At 48.3% G+C, this 14,982-nt stretch overlaps 1 protein-coding gene across 2 annotated transcripts in view; it reads right to left on the bottom strand.

Moving 5' to 3' along the window:
* Nucleotides 1-14,982, bottom strand: part of LOC137323067 (uncharacterized) — a 112,021-nt gene that overhangs the window by 19,803 nt on the left and 77,236 nt on the right. For both annotated transcript variants that reach the window (XM_067986467.1, XM_067986468.1), the window contains one exon: nucleotides 6,965-7,043. In XM_067986467.1, the coding sequence (XP_067842568.1) occupies nucleotides 6,965-7,043 (79 nt within the window). The remainder of the gene's footprint in view (nucleotides 1-6,964; nucleotides 7,044-14,982) is intronic.

The raw sequence follows: 14,982 nt of genomic DNA, 5'->3' as shown, positions 1-14,982 counted from the left end.
ATGGGGAAGGATGGTGAGAAGGAAGGAATGTCTCTGTGAATGGGGAAGGATGGTGAGAAGGAGGGAGTGTCTCTGTGAATGGGGAAGGATGGTGAGAAGGAGGGAGTGTCTCTGTGATTGGGAATGGATGATTGGAAGGAAGGAGTGTCTCTGTGATTGGGGGAGGATGGTTGGAAGGAAGGAGTGTCTCTGTTAATTGGGGAGGGTGCTTAAAATGAAGAAGTGTCTCTGTGAATGGGGAATGTGGGTTTGAAGGAAAGAATGTCTCTGAATGGGGAAGACTGGTGAGAAGGAAGGAGTGTCTCTCTGAATGGGGAAGGCTGGTGAGAAGGAAGGAGTGTCTCTGTTAATTGGGGAGGATGATGAGAAGGAGGGAGTGTCTCTGTGAATGGGGATGGGTGGTTAGAAGGAAGGAGTGTCTCTGTGATTGGGGGAGGATGGTTAGAAGGAAGGAGTGTCTCTGTGAATGGGGAAGGCTGGTGAGAAGGAAGGAGTGTCTGTGATTGGAGAAGGCTGGTGAGAAGGAAGGAGTGTCTCTGTGAATGGGGAAGGATGGTGAGAAGGAAGGAGTGTCTCTCTGAATGGGGGAGAATGGTTAGAAGGATGGCGTGTTTCTGTGAATGGGGATGGATGATGAGAAGGAAGGAGTGTCTCTGTGAATGGGAAAGGAATGTTAGCAGGAAGGAGTGTCTCTGTGAATGGGGGCGGATGGTGAGAATGAAGGAATGTCTCTGGGGGAGGATGTGCAGAAGGAAGAAATGTCTCTGTGAATGGGGGAGGATGGTGAGAAGGAGGGAGTTTCTCTGTAAATGGGGAAGGGTGGTTAGAAGGAAGGAGTGTCTCTGTGAATGAGGGACGGTAGCGAGAAGGAAGGAGTGTCTCTGAATGTGGGAGAATGTTGAGAAGGAAGGAGTGTCTCTGTGAATGGGGAATGGTGGTTAGAAGGAAGGAGTGTCTCTGTGAATGGGAGAGGATGATTAGAAGGAAGGAGTGTCTCTGTGAATGAGGGAGGGTGGTTAGAAGGAAGGAGTGTCTCTGGGGAATGGTGGTTAGAAGGAAGGAGTGTCTCTGTGAATGGGGGAGGATGGTGAGAAGGAGCGAGTGTCTCTGTGAATGTGGGAGAATGTTGAGAAGGAAGGAGTGTCTCTGTGAATGGGGAAGGGTGGTTAGAAGGAAGGAGTGTCTCTGTGAATGGGGAATGGTGGTTAGAAGGAAGGAGTGTTTCTGTGAATGGGGAAGGATGGTTGGAAGGAAGGAGTGTCTCTGAATGGGGAAAGATGGTGAGAATGAAGGAGTGTCTCTCTGAATGGGGAAGGCTGGTGAGAAGGAAGGGGTGTCTCTGTGATTGGGGAAGGATGGTTGGAAGGAATGAGTGTCTCGGTGATGGGGGCGGATGGTGCGAAGGAGGGAGTGTCTCTGTGAATGGGGAAGGATGATTAGAAGGAATGAGTGTCTCTGCGATTGGGGGAGGGTGCTTAAAAGGAAGGAGTGTCTCTGTGAATGGGGAAGGCGGTTTGGAAGGAAGGAATGTCTCTGAATGGGGAAGGCTGGTGAAAAGGAAGGAGTGTCTCTGTGAATGGGGAAGGGTGGTTGGAAGGAAGGAGTGTCTCTCTGAATGGGAAAGGAATGTTAGAAGGAAGGAGTGTCTCTCTGAATGGGGGTGGATGGTGAGAATGAAGGAATATCTCTGTGAATGGAGGAGGATGGTTCGAAGGAGGGAATGTCTCTGGAGGAGGATGTTCAGAAGGAAGGAGTGTCTCTGTGAATGGGGGAGTGTGGTTAGAAGGAAGGAGTGTCTCAGTGAATGGGGAAGGATGGTGAGAAGGAGGGAGTGTCTCTGAATGGGGAAGGATGGTGAGAAGGAGGGAGTGTCTCTTTAAATGGGGGGAGGATGGTGAGAAGGAGGTAGTGTCTCTGTGAATGGGGAAGGATGGTGAGAAGGAGGGAGTGTCTCTGAATGGGGAAGGATGGTGAGAAGGAGGGAGTGTCTCTTTAAATGGGGGGAGGATGGTGAGAAGGAAGGAGTGTCTCTGTGAATGGGAAAGGAATGTTAGAAGGAAGGAGTGTCTCTGAATGGGGAAAGATGATGAGAAGGAGGGAGTGTCTCTGAATGGGGAAGGATGGTAAGAAGGAGGGAGTGTCTCTTTAAATGGGGGGAGGATGGTGAGAAGGAGGTAGTGTCTCTGTGAATGGGGACGGGTGGTTAGAAGGAAGCAGTGTCTGTGAATGGAGAAGGGTGGTTCGAAGGAAGCAGTGTCTCTGTGAATGGGGAAGGCTGGTGAGAAGGAGGGAGTGTCTCTGAATGGGGAAGGCTGGTGAGAAGGAGGGAGTGTCTCTGAATGGGGGAGGATGCTGAGAAGGATGGAGTGTATCTATGAATGAGGGAGGATGGTGAGAAGGTGGAAGTGTCTGTGAATGGGGAAGGGTGGTTAGATGGAAGGTGTGCCTCTGAATGGGGAAGGCTGGTGAGAAGGAAGGAGTGTCTCTGAATGGGGAAGGCTGGTGAGAATGAAGGAGTGTCTCTGTGAATGGGGAAGGATGATTAGAAGGAAGGAATGTCTTTGTGAATGGTGAAGGAATGTTAGAAGGAAGGAGTGTCTCTGTGAATGGGGGAGGATGGTGAGAAGGAGGGAGTGTCTCTGTGAATGGGGGAGGATGGTGAGAAGGAAGGAGTTTCTCTGTGCATGGGGGAGGATGGTGAGAAGGAAGGAGTGTCTCTGTGAATGGGGGAGGATGGTGAGAAGGAAGGAGTTTCTCTGTGCATGGGGGAGGTTGGTTAGAAGGAAGGAGTTTCTCTGAATGGGGGAGGATGGTGAGAAGGAAGGAGTTTCTCTGTGCATGGGGGAGGATGGTGAGAAGGAAGGAGTGTCTCTGTGAATGGGGGAGAATGGTTAGAATGAGGGAATGTCTCTGAATGGGGGAGTATGATTCGAAGGAAGGAGTGTCTCTCTGAATGGGTGAGGATGGTTTTAAGGAGGAAATGCCTCTGAATAGAGGCATTTAAAATAAAATTGCTGGACTATAACTTGGTGTTGTAAAATTGTTTACAATTCTCAACCCCAGTCCATCACCGGCATCTCCACATCTGAATAGAGGGAGATGGTTAAAGGGAAGGAGTTCCTCTCTGAATGCAGGTAGAAGGTTAGAGGGAAGGACCTTCTCTGTGATTTGGGGAGATGTGAATAGAGAGGAGTGCCTGTAAATCGTAGGAAGAGCGTTGGAGGGATGGATTTTCTCTGTACATTGGGAGAGATTATTAGAGGGAGGGGATGTCTCTGAGAATTGCAGGGGAGGGAGATTGTTGCTGCCTGTTGCCCTGCTCTCAACAGCACAGTGTGTTAACAATCAACATGTTGGACAATCGACCACTCTGGAACACTGAAGTATTAAAACAGTATTATAATCAGTAATTTTACTTTGAAGCCAATGATTTATGGCAATAACGCCGGATTTCAAGGATGTGTTGACAGCAAGATTTAACGTTAACATAATACTGACTCACTGGGCAATGGACTGACTGTTACAGGATGAAATTATTATTTAAGAATCATCAAAATAATGAAGCCATGAGTGGGAGCTTGTTCCAGTTTTGGCCTGGCTCCTCTTGGGGGGTGAGTTTGCCTGTCTCTGCTGTGCCAGCTGTTGAGATGAGGTTCAAATGGTGGGCAGAGAGTTTGGTTTTTGCATCATCACCCATTTATGAAATGCCACAGATTGTGTAATAGTCCGGGTTAAATGTAAAAGTATTCAAAATTATGTATTTCAGAGTATTTACCAGGGAGACTAACAAGGAGACTAACAACATTAGAAGAAGAGATCAAAAAATGCATAAAGACATAGATAGAAAGGGGGGAGATAATTGACAAACTAATCAAACTTAGGAAGGATAAAATCCCTGTATTGCATCCGTGTATATTAAAAGAAATTAGGGAAGAGATAGCAGAGGCACTATTACACATATGTAAAAATTCATTAGAGAAAGGAATAGTACCAGAAGACTGGCAGACAGCTAATGTTATTATTATATTTAAAAAGAAAGATAAAACAAGTCCATGTCCATGGAACTATAGCCTAATTCACCGCATGATAGACTCATGACTAAGGTCAGAGCATGTGGAATCAGGGGACAATAGCAGAATGGATAGCAAGTTGGCTACAGAACAGAAAACAGAAAGTAGGGGTTAAGGGTAGCTACTCAGACTGGCATAAGTCATTGATAAACTTGCAGAATGGTGGTGTAATTGGCAAATGCTTTTCAATGTAGATAAGTGTGAGGTTTTACATTTTGAAGAATAAGGAGGCCACATATTGCTTGGATAATGAGAGGCCACCTGAAGTTCATTCAGAGAGAAAATCTATCCCATGATCTCTTGCAATTAAAAATGCTCGACGCCTAATGAGTTCCATCCAGGGGGTAAGAAACTGCCTCCTTTAATTGTATACTTCAAGGTTCTCTTTAATGCAAATAGTGTGAGCTCCTGTTATGTTGTATGAAATACTTTGGGTCAATTATTTAACCGCATATCTCAGAGAGTAAACTTTCTGATTGCACAGTTCCAGTGTGGAGCCATGCCCACCAGGAGTTCATATTGCGGTAAATTCACCGTTAATCAAAATGGTAGGAAAATGGGAACAATTCCAACAGTGGGAGAGCAAACACAGAAAATGTCCCCATGTGGAAATCAGGCACATGCAACTGACGTTCTGTCAGTTAATAAGCACTTACTCACCAATAACCTGCTCATTGATGCTCAGTTTGGGTTCCGCCAGGACCACTCGGCTCCAGACCTCATTACAGCCTTGGTCCAAACATGGACAAAAGAGCTGAATTCCAGAGGTGAGAGTAACTGCTCTTAACATGAAGTCAGCATTTGACCAAGTGTGGCTCCAATGAGCCCTAGTAAAATTGAAGTCAATGGGAATCAGGGGGAAAACTCTCCAGTGGCTGGAGTCATACCTAGCACAAAGGAAGATGGTAGTGGTTGTTGGAGGCCAATCATCTCAGCCCCAGGACATTGCTGCAGGAGTTCCTCAGGGTAGTGTCCTAGGCCCAACCATCTTCAGCTGCTTCATCAATGACCATTACAAGGTCAGAAATTGGGCTGATAAGTAGCAAGTAACATTCGCGCCAGACAAGTGCCAGGCAATGACCATCTACAACAAGAGAGAGTCTAACCACCTCCCCTTGACATTCAACGGCATTACCATCGCCGAATCCCCCACCATCAACATCCTGGGGGTCACCATTGACCAGAAACTTAACTGGACCAGCCACATAAATACTGTGGCTACAAGAGCAGGTCAGAGGCTGGGTATTCTGCGGCGAGTGACTCACCTCCTGACTCCACAAAGCCTTTCCACCATCTACAAGGCACAAATCAGGAGTGTGATGGAATACTCTCCACTTGCCTGGATGAGTGCAGCTCCAACAACACTCAAGAAGCTCGACACCATCCAGGACAAAGCAGCCCATTTGATTGGCACCCCATCTACCACCCTAAACATTCACTCCCTCCACCACCGGCGCACCGTGGCTGCAGTGTGTACCATTCACTGGATGCGTTGCAGCAACTCGCCAAGGCTTCTTCGACAGCACCTCCCAAACTCATGACCTCTACCACCGAGAAGGACAAGGGCAGCAGGTACATGGGAGCAACACCACCTGCACGTTCTCCTCCAAGTCACACAGCATCCCGACTTGGAAATATATCGCCGTTCCTTCATCGTCGCTGGGTCAAAATCCTGGAACTCCCTTCCTAACAGCACTGTTGGAGAACCTTCACCACACAGACTGCAGTGGCTCACCACCACCTTCTCAAGGGCAATTAGGGATGGGCAATAAATGCTGGCCTTGCCAGCGACTCCCACATCCCGTGAACGAATTTTTAAAAAAGTTAACGTTGCCAGGTAATCATGTGCTACGCGAGTGTGCAGGTTCCTGATATGCCCTCCTAACAGGCGAGGCTCCACCTGAGGATTCAGCAAACTTACCCTGAAATATCACCTTTCTGAACTTCTGGTAGAATGTGTGTGTCAATTGAATGTCAACAATTTGTTTTTCCACATGTGTAACATACACATGCTTCAATAGTTAGTACAAACAGTTGCATTTCAACTTGCAGATGTGACACGTTGAAGCTCAGTGCTTGTGGAACAACTCTGCACACCTGCTGTTAACAAGCAAACACAGTCTGCAGTAAGCTGCTCCTGTTATTATTCTTCTCTTTGATCTTAGATTGGCCTGCTTTGGAATTTGGCGTACGTTAGTGGTTATACTTCAGAGCACACAAAGGCCATCAACATTTCCAGTAGCTTTAAGGGCCAAGTCCACACTCTTGCACCACCAGCAAGGGACGGCAGGAAGCACGTGGTGGGAATTCGCAGCTTCACAGCCTGTGATTTTCAGCTCATTAAATTCTAAGGATGTAGTCATTGGCTGCACGCCTGCAATTTCCCTCGCTCCCTCTGAGTGCTGCTCCCTTTTGGGAGCTCAGGAACTATGAATCAATCTTTTAGTTTACAGCTTCATCATTTATCTCTGATGTGTGTCAGTGCCCTCACTGAAGCAGCACTCCATGTCACAGGGCTGAGACTAACTCTTATGTTTTTAGACATAAGAGCTGATTTTACACATATTTGGAAATCGTAGGCGGACTCACTGTGATTTTCCTTCCCCAATTACAAATTACAATGAAAGGATAGAAAATCCCGGGGAGCTCAGGGGGATTTCCTGATATGGGCAGCCACTAGGCCCTGCTCGAGGAGCTCATCCAGAAAATTGCCCATGTGGTGCAGGACTGCAGAGGGAGATGGTGTGTTGTGGGCACTACAAGTCAGTCCAATAATCCTCAATTCTAAGAGGAATTTTTTTAAAAGAAAGGAATGTTCAAACAAGTTAAAGGAATAACTGTGTGACATGTCAGATTGCCATTGGTTCTATAAACCAGAATTTATTCCTACTTACCACCTCAAAACATAGCAAAAACAGGCACTTGCTGCGAAGGCCACACATATCACCATTAGTGCAGCTCTTGTAGGAGTCCCTGAAATAAGAAATCACAATCACTAATTCTTTCATCCAAAGCACTTCATTTATTCGCTATGATTGATTGCTATTTCCTTTTTTTAGTAACACAAAAATTAAAATCTCCCTTTTGTCCCATTTATCACTGTAAAACACACGAAGCGTCACTTAAAGAGCAAAATTGTCTTTTCTGATTGTCCATTCAACTAACATATGGAGGGCAAGAGGCACATGTGCACAGCTTTCTGCTCTGTGAGTTTTTTTCCTAATTTTTAGGTTGTAACATTCACCGTTTCCAATGGGATCACACACTTTCTACTGTCCTCTCCTCACCAGCACCACAAAATTTTTTAATTCATTCATGGGATATGGGCATCGCTGGCAAGACCAGCAGTTACTGCCCATCCCTAATTGCCCTTTAGAAGGTGGTGGTGAGCTGCCTGAAAATAGATACATTCCTGCTCCACCTGGTCCACAAGGAAACACACACAAAATTTAAAAAAACTTACCTTTCAGGACCTCTTCTGGCGCTGGATCCATTTCCAGAAAGGTTTGGCCTGGCGAGGAAGCCTCCAGGACTCCCTCCCTCCCTCCCCACATGCAGACCTGGGGTTAAGATTGCTGTAGGGCCTGGATGACATCATCAGGACCCAATCTGCATATTTAAAGAAGGACCCTGCCGGCTACGGGCGGGTATCCTTGGCGCCTGCAGATCGGAGTGGCAGGCCAGTGAGTTAGTCTTTCACTCCATTATAACTGCTCCCCACAACCTGGCGGAGGGTGTTAAAATTCCCCCGTTGACTTCTTTTTATAAGGCAGGTCAACATTACACAAAATTATCACCATTGTTCCTTGCTCAATGCCCACTTTGATGGCTGGACAGATCAGGGTACTACAGCAAGATACCCAGTAAGGGCCAAGAATCTGTGTTGTGGGACAAAACACCCCTCTGAACATGCAGACAGCAATGGTGGAAAGGAAAATATTGATGCATGGACACATAAGGACGGAGGAAGCCCTAGAGGAGTACAAAAAGTGATGGGGAATACTTAAAAAGGAAATTAGGAGATCAAGGAGGGGCCATGAAAAAACACTGGCGAGCAAAATAAAGGAAAATCCTAAGATGTTTTATAAGTATATTAAGGGTAAGAGGATAACTAGGGAAAAAATAGGGCCCATTAGGGACAAAAATGGCAATCTGTGTGTGGAGCCGGAAGATGTAGGAGGGGTTCTAAATGAATTTTTTGCATCTGTTTTCACAAAGGAGAAGGACGACGTAGACATAGAAATACGACAGGGGGACTGTGATATACTCGAACATATTAACATCGAGCGGGAGGAGGTATTGGTGGTTTTAGCAAGCCTAAAAATGGATAAATCCCCAGGCCCGGACGAAATGTATCCCAGGCTACTGTGTGAGGCAAAGGAGGAGATTGCGGGGGCTCTAACACATATATTCAGAACCTCTCTGGCCACAGGGGATGTGCCAGAGGACTGGAGAACCGCTAATGTAGTACCATTATTCAAGAAGGGGAGTAGGGAAAAACCGGGGAACTACAGGCCAGTGAGCCTAACATCAGTGGTAGGAAAATTATTGGAAAAAATTCTGAAGGACAAAATTAGTCTCCACTTGGAGAAGCAAGGATTAATCAGGGATAGTCAACATGGCTTTGTCAAGGGAAGATCATGTCTGACTAATTTGATTTAATTTTTTGAGGGGGTGACGAGGCGTGTGGATGAGGGTAACGCAGTGGATGTGGTATACATGGATTTCAGTAAGGCCTTCGATAAAGACCGCACAGGAGACTGGTCAAGAAGGTACGAGCCCATGGAGTCCAGGGTGCCTTGGCACTTTGGATACAAAACTGGCTTAGTGGCAGAAGGCAGAGGGTGATGGTCGAAGGTTGTTTTTGTGACTGGAAGCCTGTGGCCAGTGGGGTACCACAGGGATCTGTGTTGGGGCCCTTGCTGTTTGTGGTCTACATTAACGACTTGGATATGAATGTAAAAGGTATGATCAGTAAGTTCGCTGATGATACAAAAATTGGTAGGGTGGTAAATAGCGAGGAGGATAGCCTCAGTCTGCAGGATGATATAGATGGGTTGGTCAGATGGGCGGAACAGTGGCAAATGGAATTTAACCCGGAAAAGTGCGAGGTGATGCACTTTGGAGGGACTAACAAGGCAAGGGAATACACAATGAATGGGAAGACCCTAGGCAAGACAGAGGGTCAGAGGGATCTTGGTGTGCAAGTTCACAGATCCCTGAAGGCAGCGGAACAGGTAGATAAGGTGGTAAAGAAGGCATATGGGATACTTGCCTTTATTAGCCGAGGCATAGAATATAAGAGCAAGGAGGTTATGATGGAGCTGTATAAAACACTGGTTAGGCCACAGCTGGAGTACTGTGTGCAGTTCTGGTTGCCGCACTACAGGAAGGATGTGATCACTTTGGAGAGGGTGCAGAGGAGATTCACCAGGATGTTACCAGGGCTGGAGCGCTTCAGCTATGAAGAGAGACTGGGAAGATTGGGTTTGTTTTCCTTGGAGCAGAGGAGGCTGAGGGGGGACATGATTGAGGTGTACAAAATTATGAGGGGCATAGATAGGATGGATACTAAGGAGCTTTTTCCCTTCGTTGAGGGTTCTATAACAAGGGGGCATAGATTTAAGGTAAAAGGCGGGAGGTTTAGAGGGGATTTGAGAAAGAACTTTTTCACCCAGAGGGTGGTTGGAGTCTGGAACTCACTGCCTGAGAGGGTTGTGGAGGCAGGAACCCTCACAACATTCAAGAAGCATTTGGATGAGCACTTGAAATGCCATAGCATACAAGGCTATGGACCAAATGCTGGAATATGGGATTAGATGAGACTGGGCTTGATGGCCGGCGCGGACACGATGGGCCGAAGGGCCTCTATCCGTGCTGTATAACTCTATGACTCTATGACATACTGATGCTGTTGTATTTATTATCCTGACTGAAATAGTCTGTATGGCGGTGAATTTGTGTAATTTTGGATAGACATGAAATGGCTCACTTTAGGTAACGGCACTACCAGTGTGTATCAATATACATTTCCCACTTTGAGCCTGTATCAAAGTACCTCACCCACTGCCAGCCTGTATCACAGTACCTCACCCACTGCCAGCCTGTATCACAGTACCTCACCCACTGCCAGCCTGTATCACAGTACCTCACCCACTGCCAGCCTGTATCACAGTACCTCACCCACTGCCAGCCTGTATCACAGTACCTCACCCACTGCCAGCCTGTATCACAGTACCTCACCCACTGCCAGCCTGTATCACAGTACCTCACCCACTGCCAGCCTGTATCACAGTACCTCACCCCCTGCCAGCCTGTATCACGGTACCTCACCCACTGCCAGCCTGTAACACGGTACCTCACCCACTGCCAGCCTGTATCACAGTACCTCACCCACTGCCAGCCTGTATCACAGTACCTCACCCACTGCCAGCCTGTATCACAGTACCTCACCCACTGCCAGCCTGTATCACGGTACCTCACCCACTGCCAGCCTGTATCACGGTACCTCACCCACTGCCAGCCTGTATCACAGTACCTCACCCACTGCCAGCCTGTATCACAGTACCTCACCCACTGCCAGCCTGTATCACGGTACCTCACCCACTGCCAGCCTGTATCCAAGTACCTCACCCACTGCCAGCCTGTATCACAGTACCTCACGCACTGCCAGCCTGTATCACAGTGCCTCACCCCCTGCCAGCCTGTATCACGGTACCTCACCCACTGCCAGCCTGTATCACAGTACCTCACCCACTGCCAGCCTGTATCACAGTACCTCACCCACTGCCAGCCTGTATCACAGTACCTCACCCACTGCCAGCCTGTATCACAGTACCTCACCCACTGCCAGCCTGTATCACAGTACCTCACCCACTGCCAGCCTGTATCACAGTACCTCACCCACTGCCAGCCTGTATCACAGTACCTCACCCCCTGCCAGCCTGTATCACGGTACCTCACCCACTGCCAGCCTGTAACACGGTACCTCACCCACTGCCAGCCTGTATCACAGTACCTCACCCACTGCCAGCCTGTATCACAGTACCTCACCCACTGCCAGCCTGTATCACAGTACCTCACCCACTGCCAGCCTGTATCACGGTACCTCACCCACTGCCAGCCTGTATCACGGTACCTCACCCACTGCCAGCCTGTATCACAGTACCTCACCCACTGCCAGCCTGTATCACAGTACCTCACCCACTGCCAGCCTGTATCACGGTACCTCACCCACTGCCAGCCTGTATCCAAGTACCTCACCCACTGCCAGCCTGTATCACAGTACCTCACGCACTGCCAGCCTGTATCACAGTGCCTCACCCCCTGCCAGCCTGTATCACGGTACCTCACCCACTGCCAGCCTGTATCACAGTACCTCACCCACTGCCAGCCTGTATCAAAGTACATCACCCACTGCCAGCCTGTATCACAGTATTTCACCCACTGCCAGCCTGTATCACAGTACCTCACCCACTGCCAGCCTGTATCACAGTACCTCACCCACTGCCAGCCTGTATCACGGTACCTCACCCACTGCCAGCCTGTATCACAGTACCTCACCCACTGCCAGCCTGTATCACGGTACCTCACCCACTGCCAGCCTGTATCAAAGTACATCACCCACTGCCAGCCTGTATCACAGTACCTCACCCACTGCCAGCCTGTATCACAGTACCTCACCCACTGCCAGCCTGTATCACGGTACCTCACCCACTGCCAGCCTGTATCACAGTACCTCACCCACTGCCAGCCTGTATCACGGTACCTCACCCACTGCCAGCCTGTATCACAGTACCTCACCCACTGCCAGCCTGTATCACTGTACCTCACCCACTGCCAGCCTGTATCACAGTACCTCACCCACTGCCAGCCTGTATCAAGGTACCACAAAATATTGCCAGCCTGTTTCAAGGTACCCCATCTATTGCCAGCCTGTGTCAAGATACCTCACCCACTGCCAGCCTGTATCACAGTACCTCACCCACTGCCAGCCTGTATCACAGTTCCTCACCCACTGCCAGCCTGTATCACAGTACCTCACCCACTGCCAGCCTGTATCACAGTATTTCACCCACTGCCAGCCTGTATCACAGTACCTCACCCACTGCCAGCCTGTATCACAGTACCTCACCCACTGCTAGCCTGTATCACAGTACCTCACCCACTGCCAGCCTGTATCACAGTACCTCACCCACTGCCAGCCTGTATCACAGATCCTAACCACTCGCTGTGTAAAAATGTTTTTCCTCATGTCACCTTTGGTTCTTTTGCCAATCATTTTAAATCTATGTCCTCTGGTTCATGACCCTTCCGCCAATGGGAACAGTTTCCCTCTACCTACTCTGTCTGGACCCTTCATGATGTGGAGATGCCGGTGATGGACTGGGGTTGACAATTGTAAACAATTTTACAACACCAAGTTATAGTCCAGAACTTCAAAGCATCCTACGCACTCTCATCCCACGTACTCCCCGCGTGGGAGACTTCTACTGCCTCCCAAAGATACACAAAGCCAATACACCCGGACGTCCTATCGTATCAGGCAACGGAACCCTGTGTGAGAACCTCTCTGGATACATCGAGGGCATCCTGAAACCCATCGTACAGGGAACCCCCAGCTTCTGTCGCGACACTACAGACTTCCTACAAAAACTCAGTACCCACGGACCAGTTGAACCAGGAACACTTCTCACCACAATGGACGTCTCGGCACTCTACACCAGTATCCCCCACGATGACGGGATCGCTGCGACAGCATCAATACTCAACACCAACAACAGCCAATCTCCAGACGCCATCCTACAACTCATCCGTTTCATCCTGGATCACAATGTCTTCACCTTCGATAACCAGTTCTTTACCCAAACACACGGAACAGCCATGGGGACCAAATTCGCACCCCAATACGCCAACATTTTCATGCACAAGTTCGAGCAGGACTTCTTCACTGCACAAGACCTCCAACCAACACTATACACCAGATACATCGACGACATTTTCTTTCTATGGACCCACGGCAAGGAATCACTAAAGAGACTACACGATAACATCAACAAGTTCCATCCCACCATCAAGCTCACCATGGACTACTCCTCAGAATCAGTTTCTTTCTTGGACACACGAATCTCCATCAAAGACGGGCACCTCAGCACCTCACTCGACCGTAAGCCCACGGACAACCTCACGATGCTCCACTTTTCCAGCTTCCACCCTAACCACGTCAAAGAGGCCATCCCCTATGGACAGGCCCTGCGAATACACAGGGTCTGCTCAGACGAGGAGGAACGCGATGGACACCTACCGACGCTGAAAGACGCCCTCGTAAGAACGGGATATGACGCTCGACTCATCGATCGACAGTTCCGACGGGCCACAGCAAAAAATCGCATAGACCTCCTCAGGAGACTAACACGGGACGCAACCAACAGAGTACCCTTTGTCGTCCAGTACTTCCCCGGAGCGGAGAAACTACGCCATGTTCTCCGCAGCCTTCAACATGTCATCAATGAGGACAAACACCTCGCTATGGCCATCCCCACACCTCCACTACTCGCCTTCAAACAGCCACCCAACCTCAAACAGACCATCGTTCGCAGCAAATTACCTAGCTTTCAAGAGAACAGCGTCCACGACACCACACAACCCTGCCACGGTAACCTCTGCAAGACATGCCAGATCATTGACACAGATACCACCATCACACGAGAGGACACCACCCACCAGGTGCATGGTTCATACTCCTGTGACTCGGCCAACGTTGTCTACCTCATACGTTGCAGGAAAGGATGCCCCAGAGCATGGTACATTGGCGAGACCATGCAGACGCTGCGACAACGGATGAACGGACACCGCGCAACAATCGCCAAACAGGAGGGTTCCCTCCCAGTCGGGGAACACTTCAGCAGTCATGGACATTCATCCACCGACCTTCGGGTAAGCGTTCTCCAAGGCGGCCTTCGAGACACACGACAACGCAAAATCGTCGAGCAGAAATTGATAGCCAAATTCTGCACCCATGAGGACGGCCTCAACCGGGATCTTGGGTTCATGTCACGCTACACGTTACCCCACCAGCGAACAAATGTTATCTGTTTTTAATATAATGGGTCAGTTGCTGTCTTTTCTATGTTTCTACCTCTCTATCTCTGTTTTTTTTTGTTTGTTGTTTTTTTTTGGTGATTTGTATATTCTGTGAGACCTGGCAGGTAACACCTGTCTGTCTGCACACTGATTGCCTTGGCAACGGGCAGTTGAAAAAACTGTCTGTACTCACCAAGCATTGTTCTGTGAATTATAAATGCGATTTCATTTCGAGGATCTCATTTCACATCGTTCACCTGACGAAGGGGGAAGCCTCCGAAAGCTTGTGAATTTAAAATAAAATTGCTGGACTGTAACTTGGTGTTGTAAAATTGTTTACAATTGTAGACCCTTCATGATTTTGAATACTTCAATCAAATCTCCTCGCAATCGTCTCTGTTCCAAGGAGAACAAACCCAGCTTCTCCAGTCTATCCACATAACTTAAGTCCCTCATCCCTGGAATTATTCTAGTAAATCTTTTCTGCACCCTCCCTAAGGCCTTCACATCTTTCCTAAAATGTGGTGCCCAGAACTGAACACAATACTCCAGTTGTGGCCGAACCAGTGTTTTATAAAGGTTCAACATGACTTCCATACTTTTGTACTCTATGCCTCTATTTATAAAGCTCAGAAATGCATTGAATGGCGTGAAGTTGCTGTATATGTGCGATAGATACGAACTAAACTCGCCACCGAAAGTTGAGTCTTGTCATCACAAGCGTAAGAATCCTTTTAACAATCTTGATAATTGTTAATTACTACCAAGCAACCTTTCTGGCACTGAAAATTAACTATTGCAAGTGTGGCGTCTCATTCCTTCAGGTATT

Source organism: Heptranchias perlo, chromosome 6 (assembly GCF_035084215.1).
Source record: "Heptranchias perlo isolate sHepPer1 chromosome 6, sHepPer1.hap1, whole genome shotgun sequence".
Taxonomy (NCBI): Eukaryota; Metazoa; Chordata; class Chondrichthyes; order Hexanchiformes; family Hexanchidae; genus Heptranchias; species Heptranchias perlo.
This window is presented reverse-complemented; position numbering and strand designations above follow the sequence as displayed.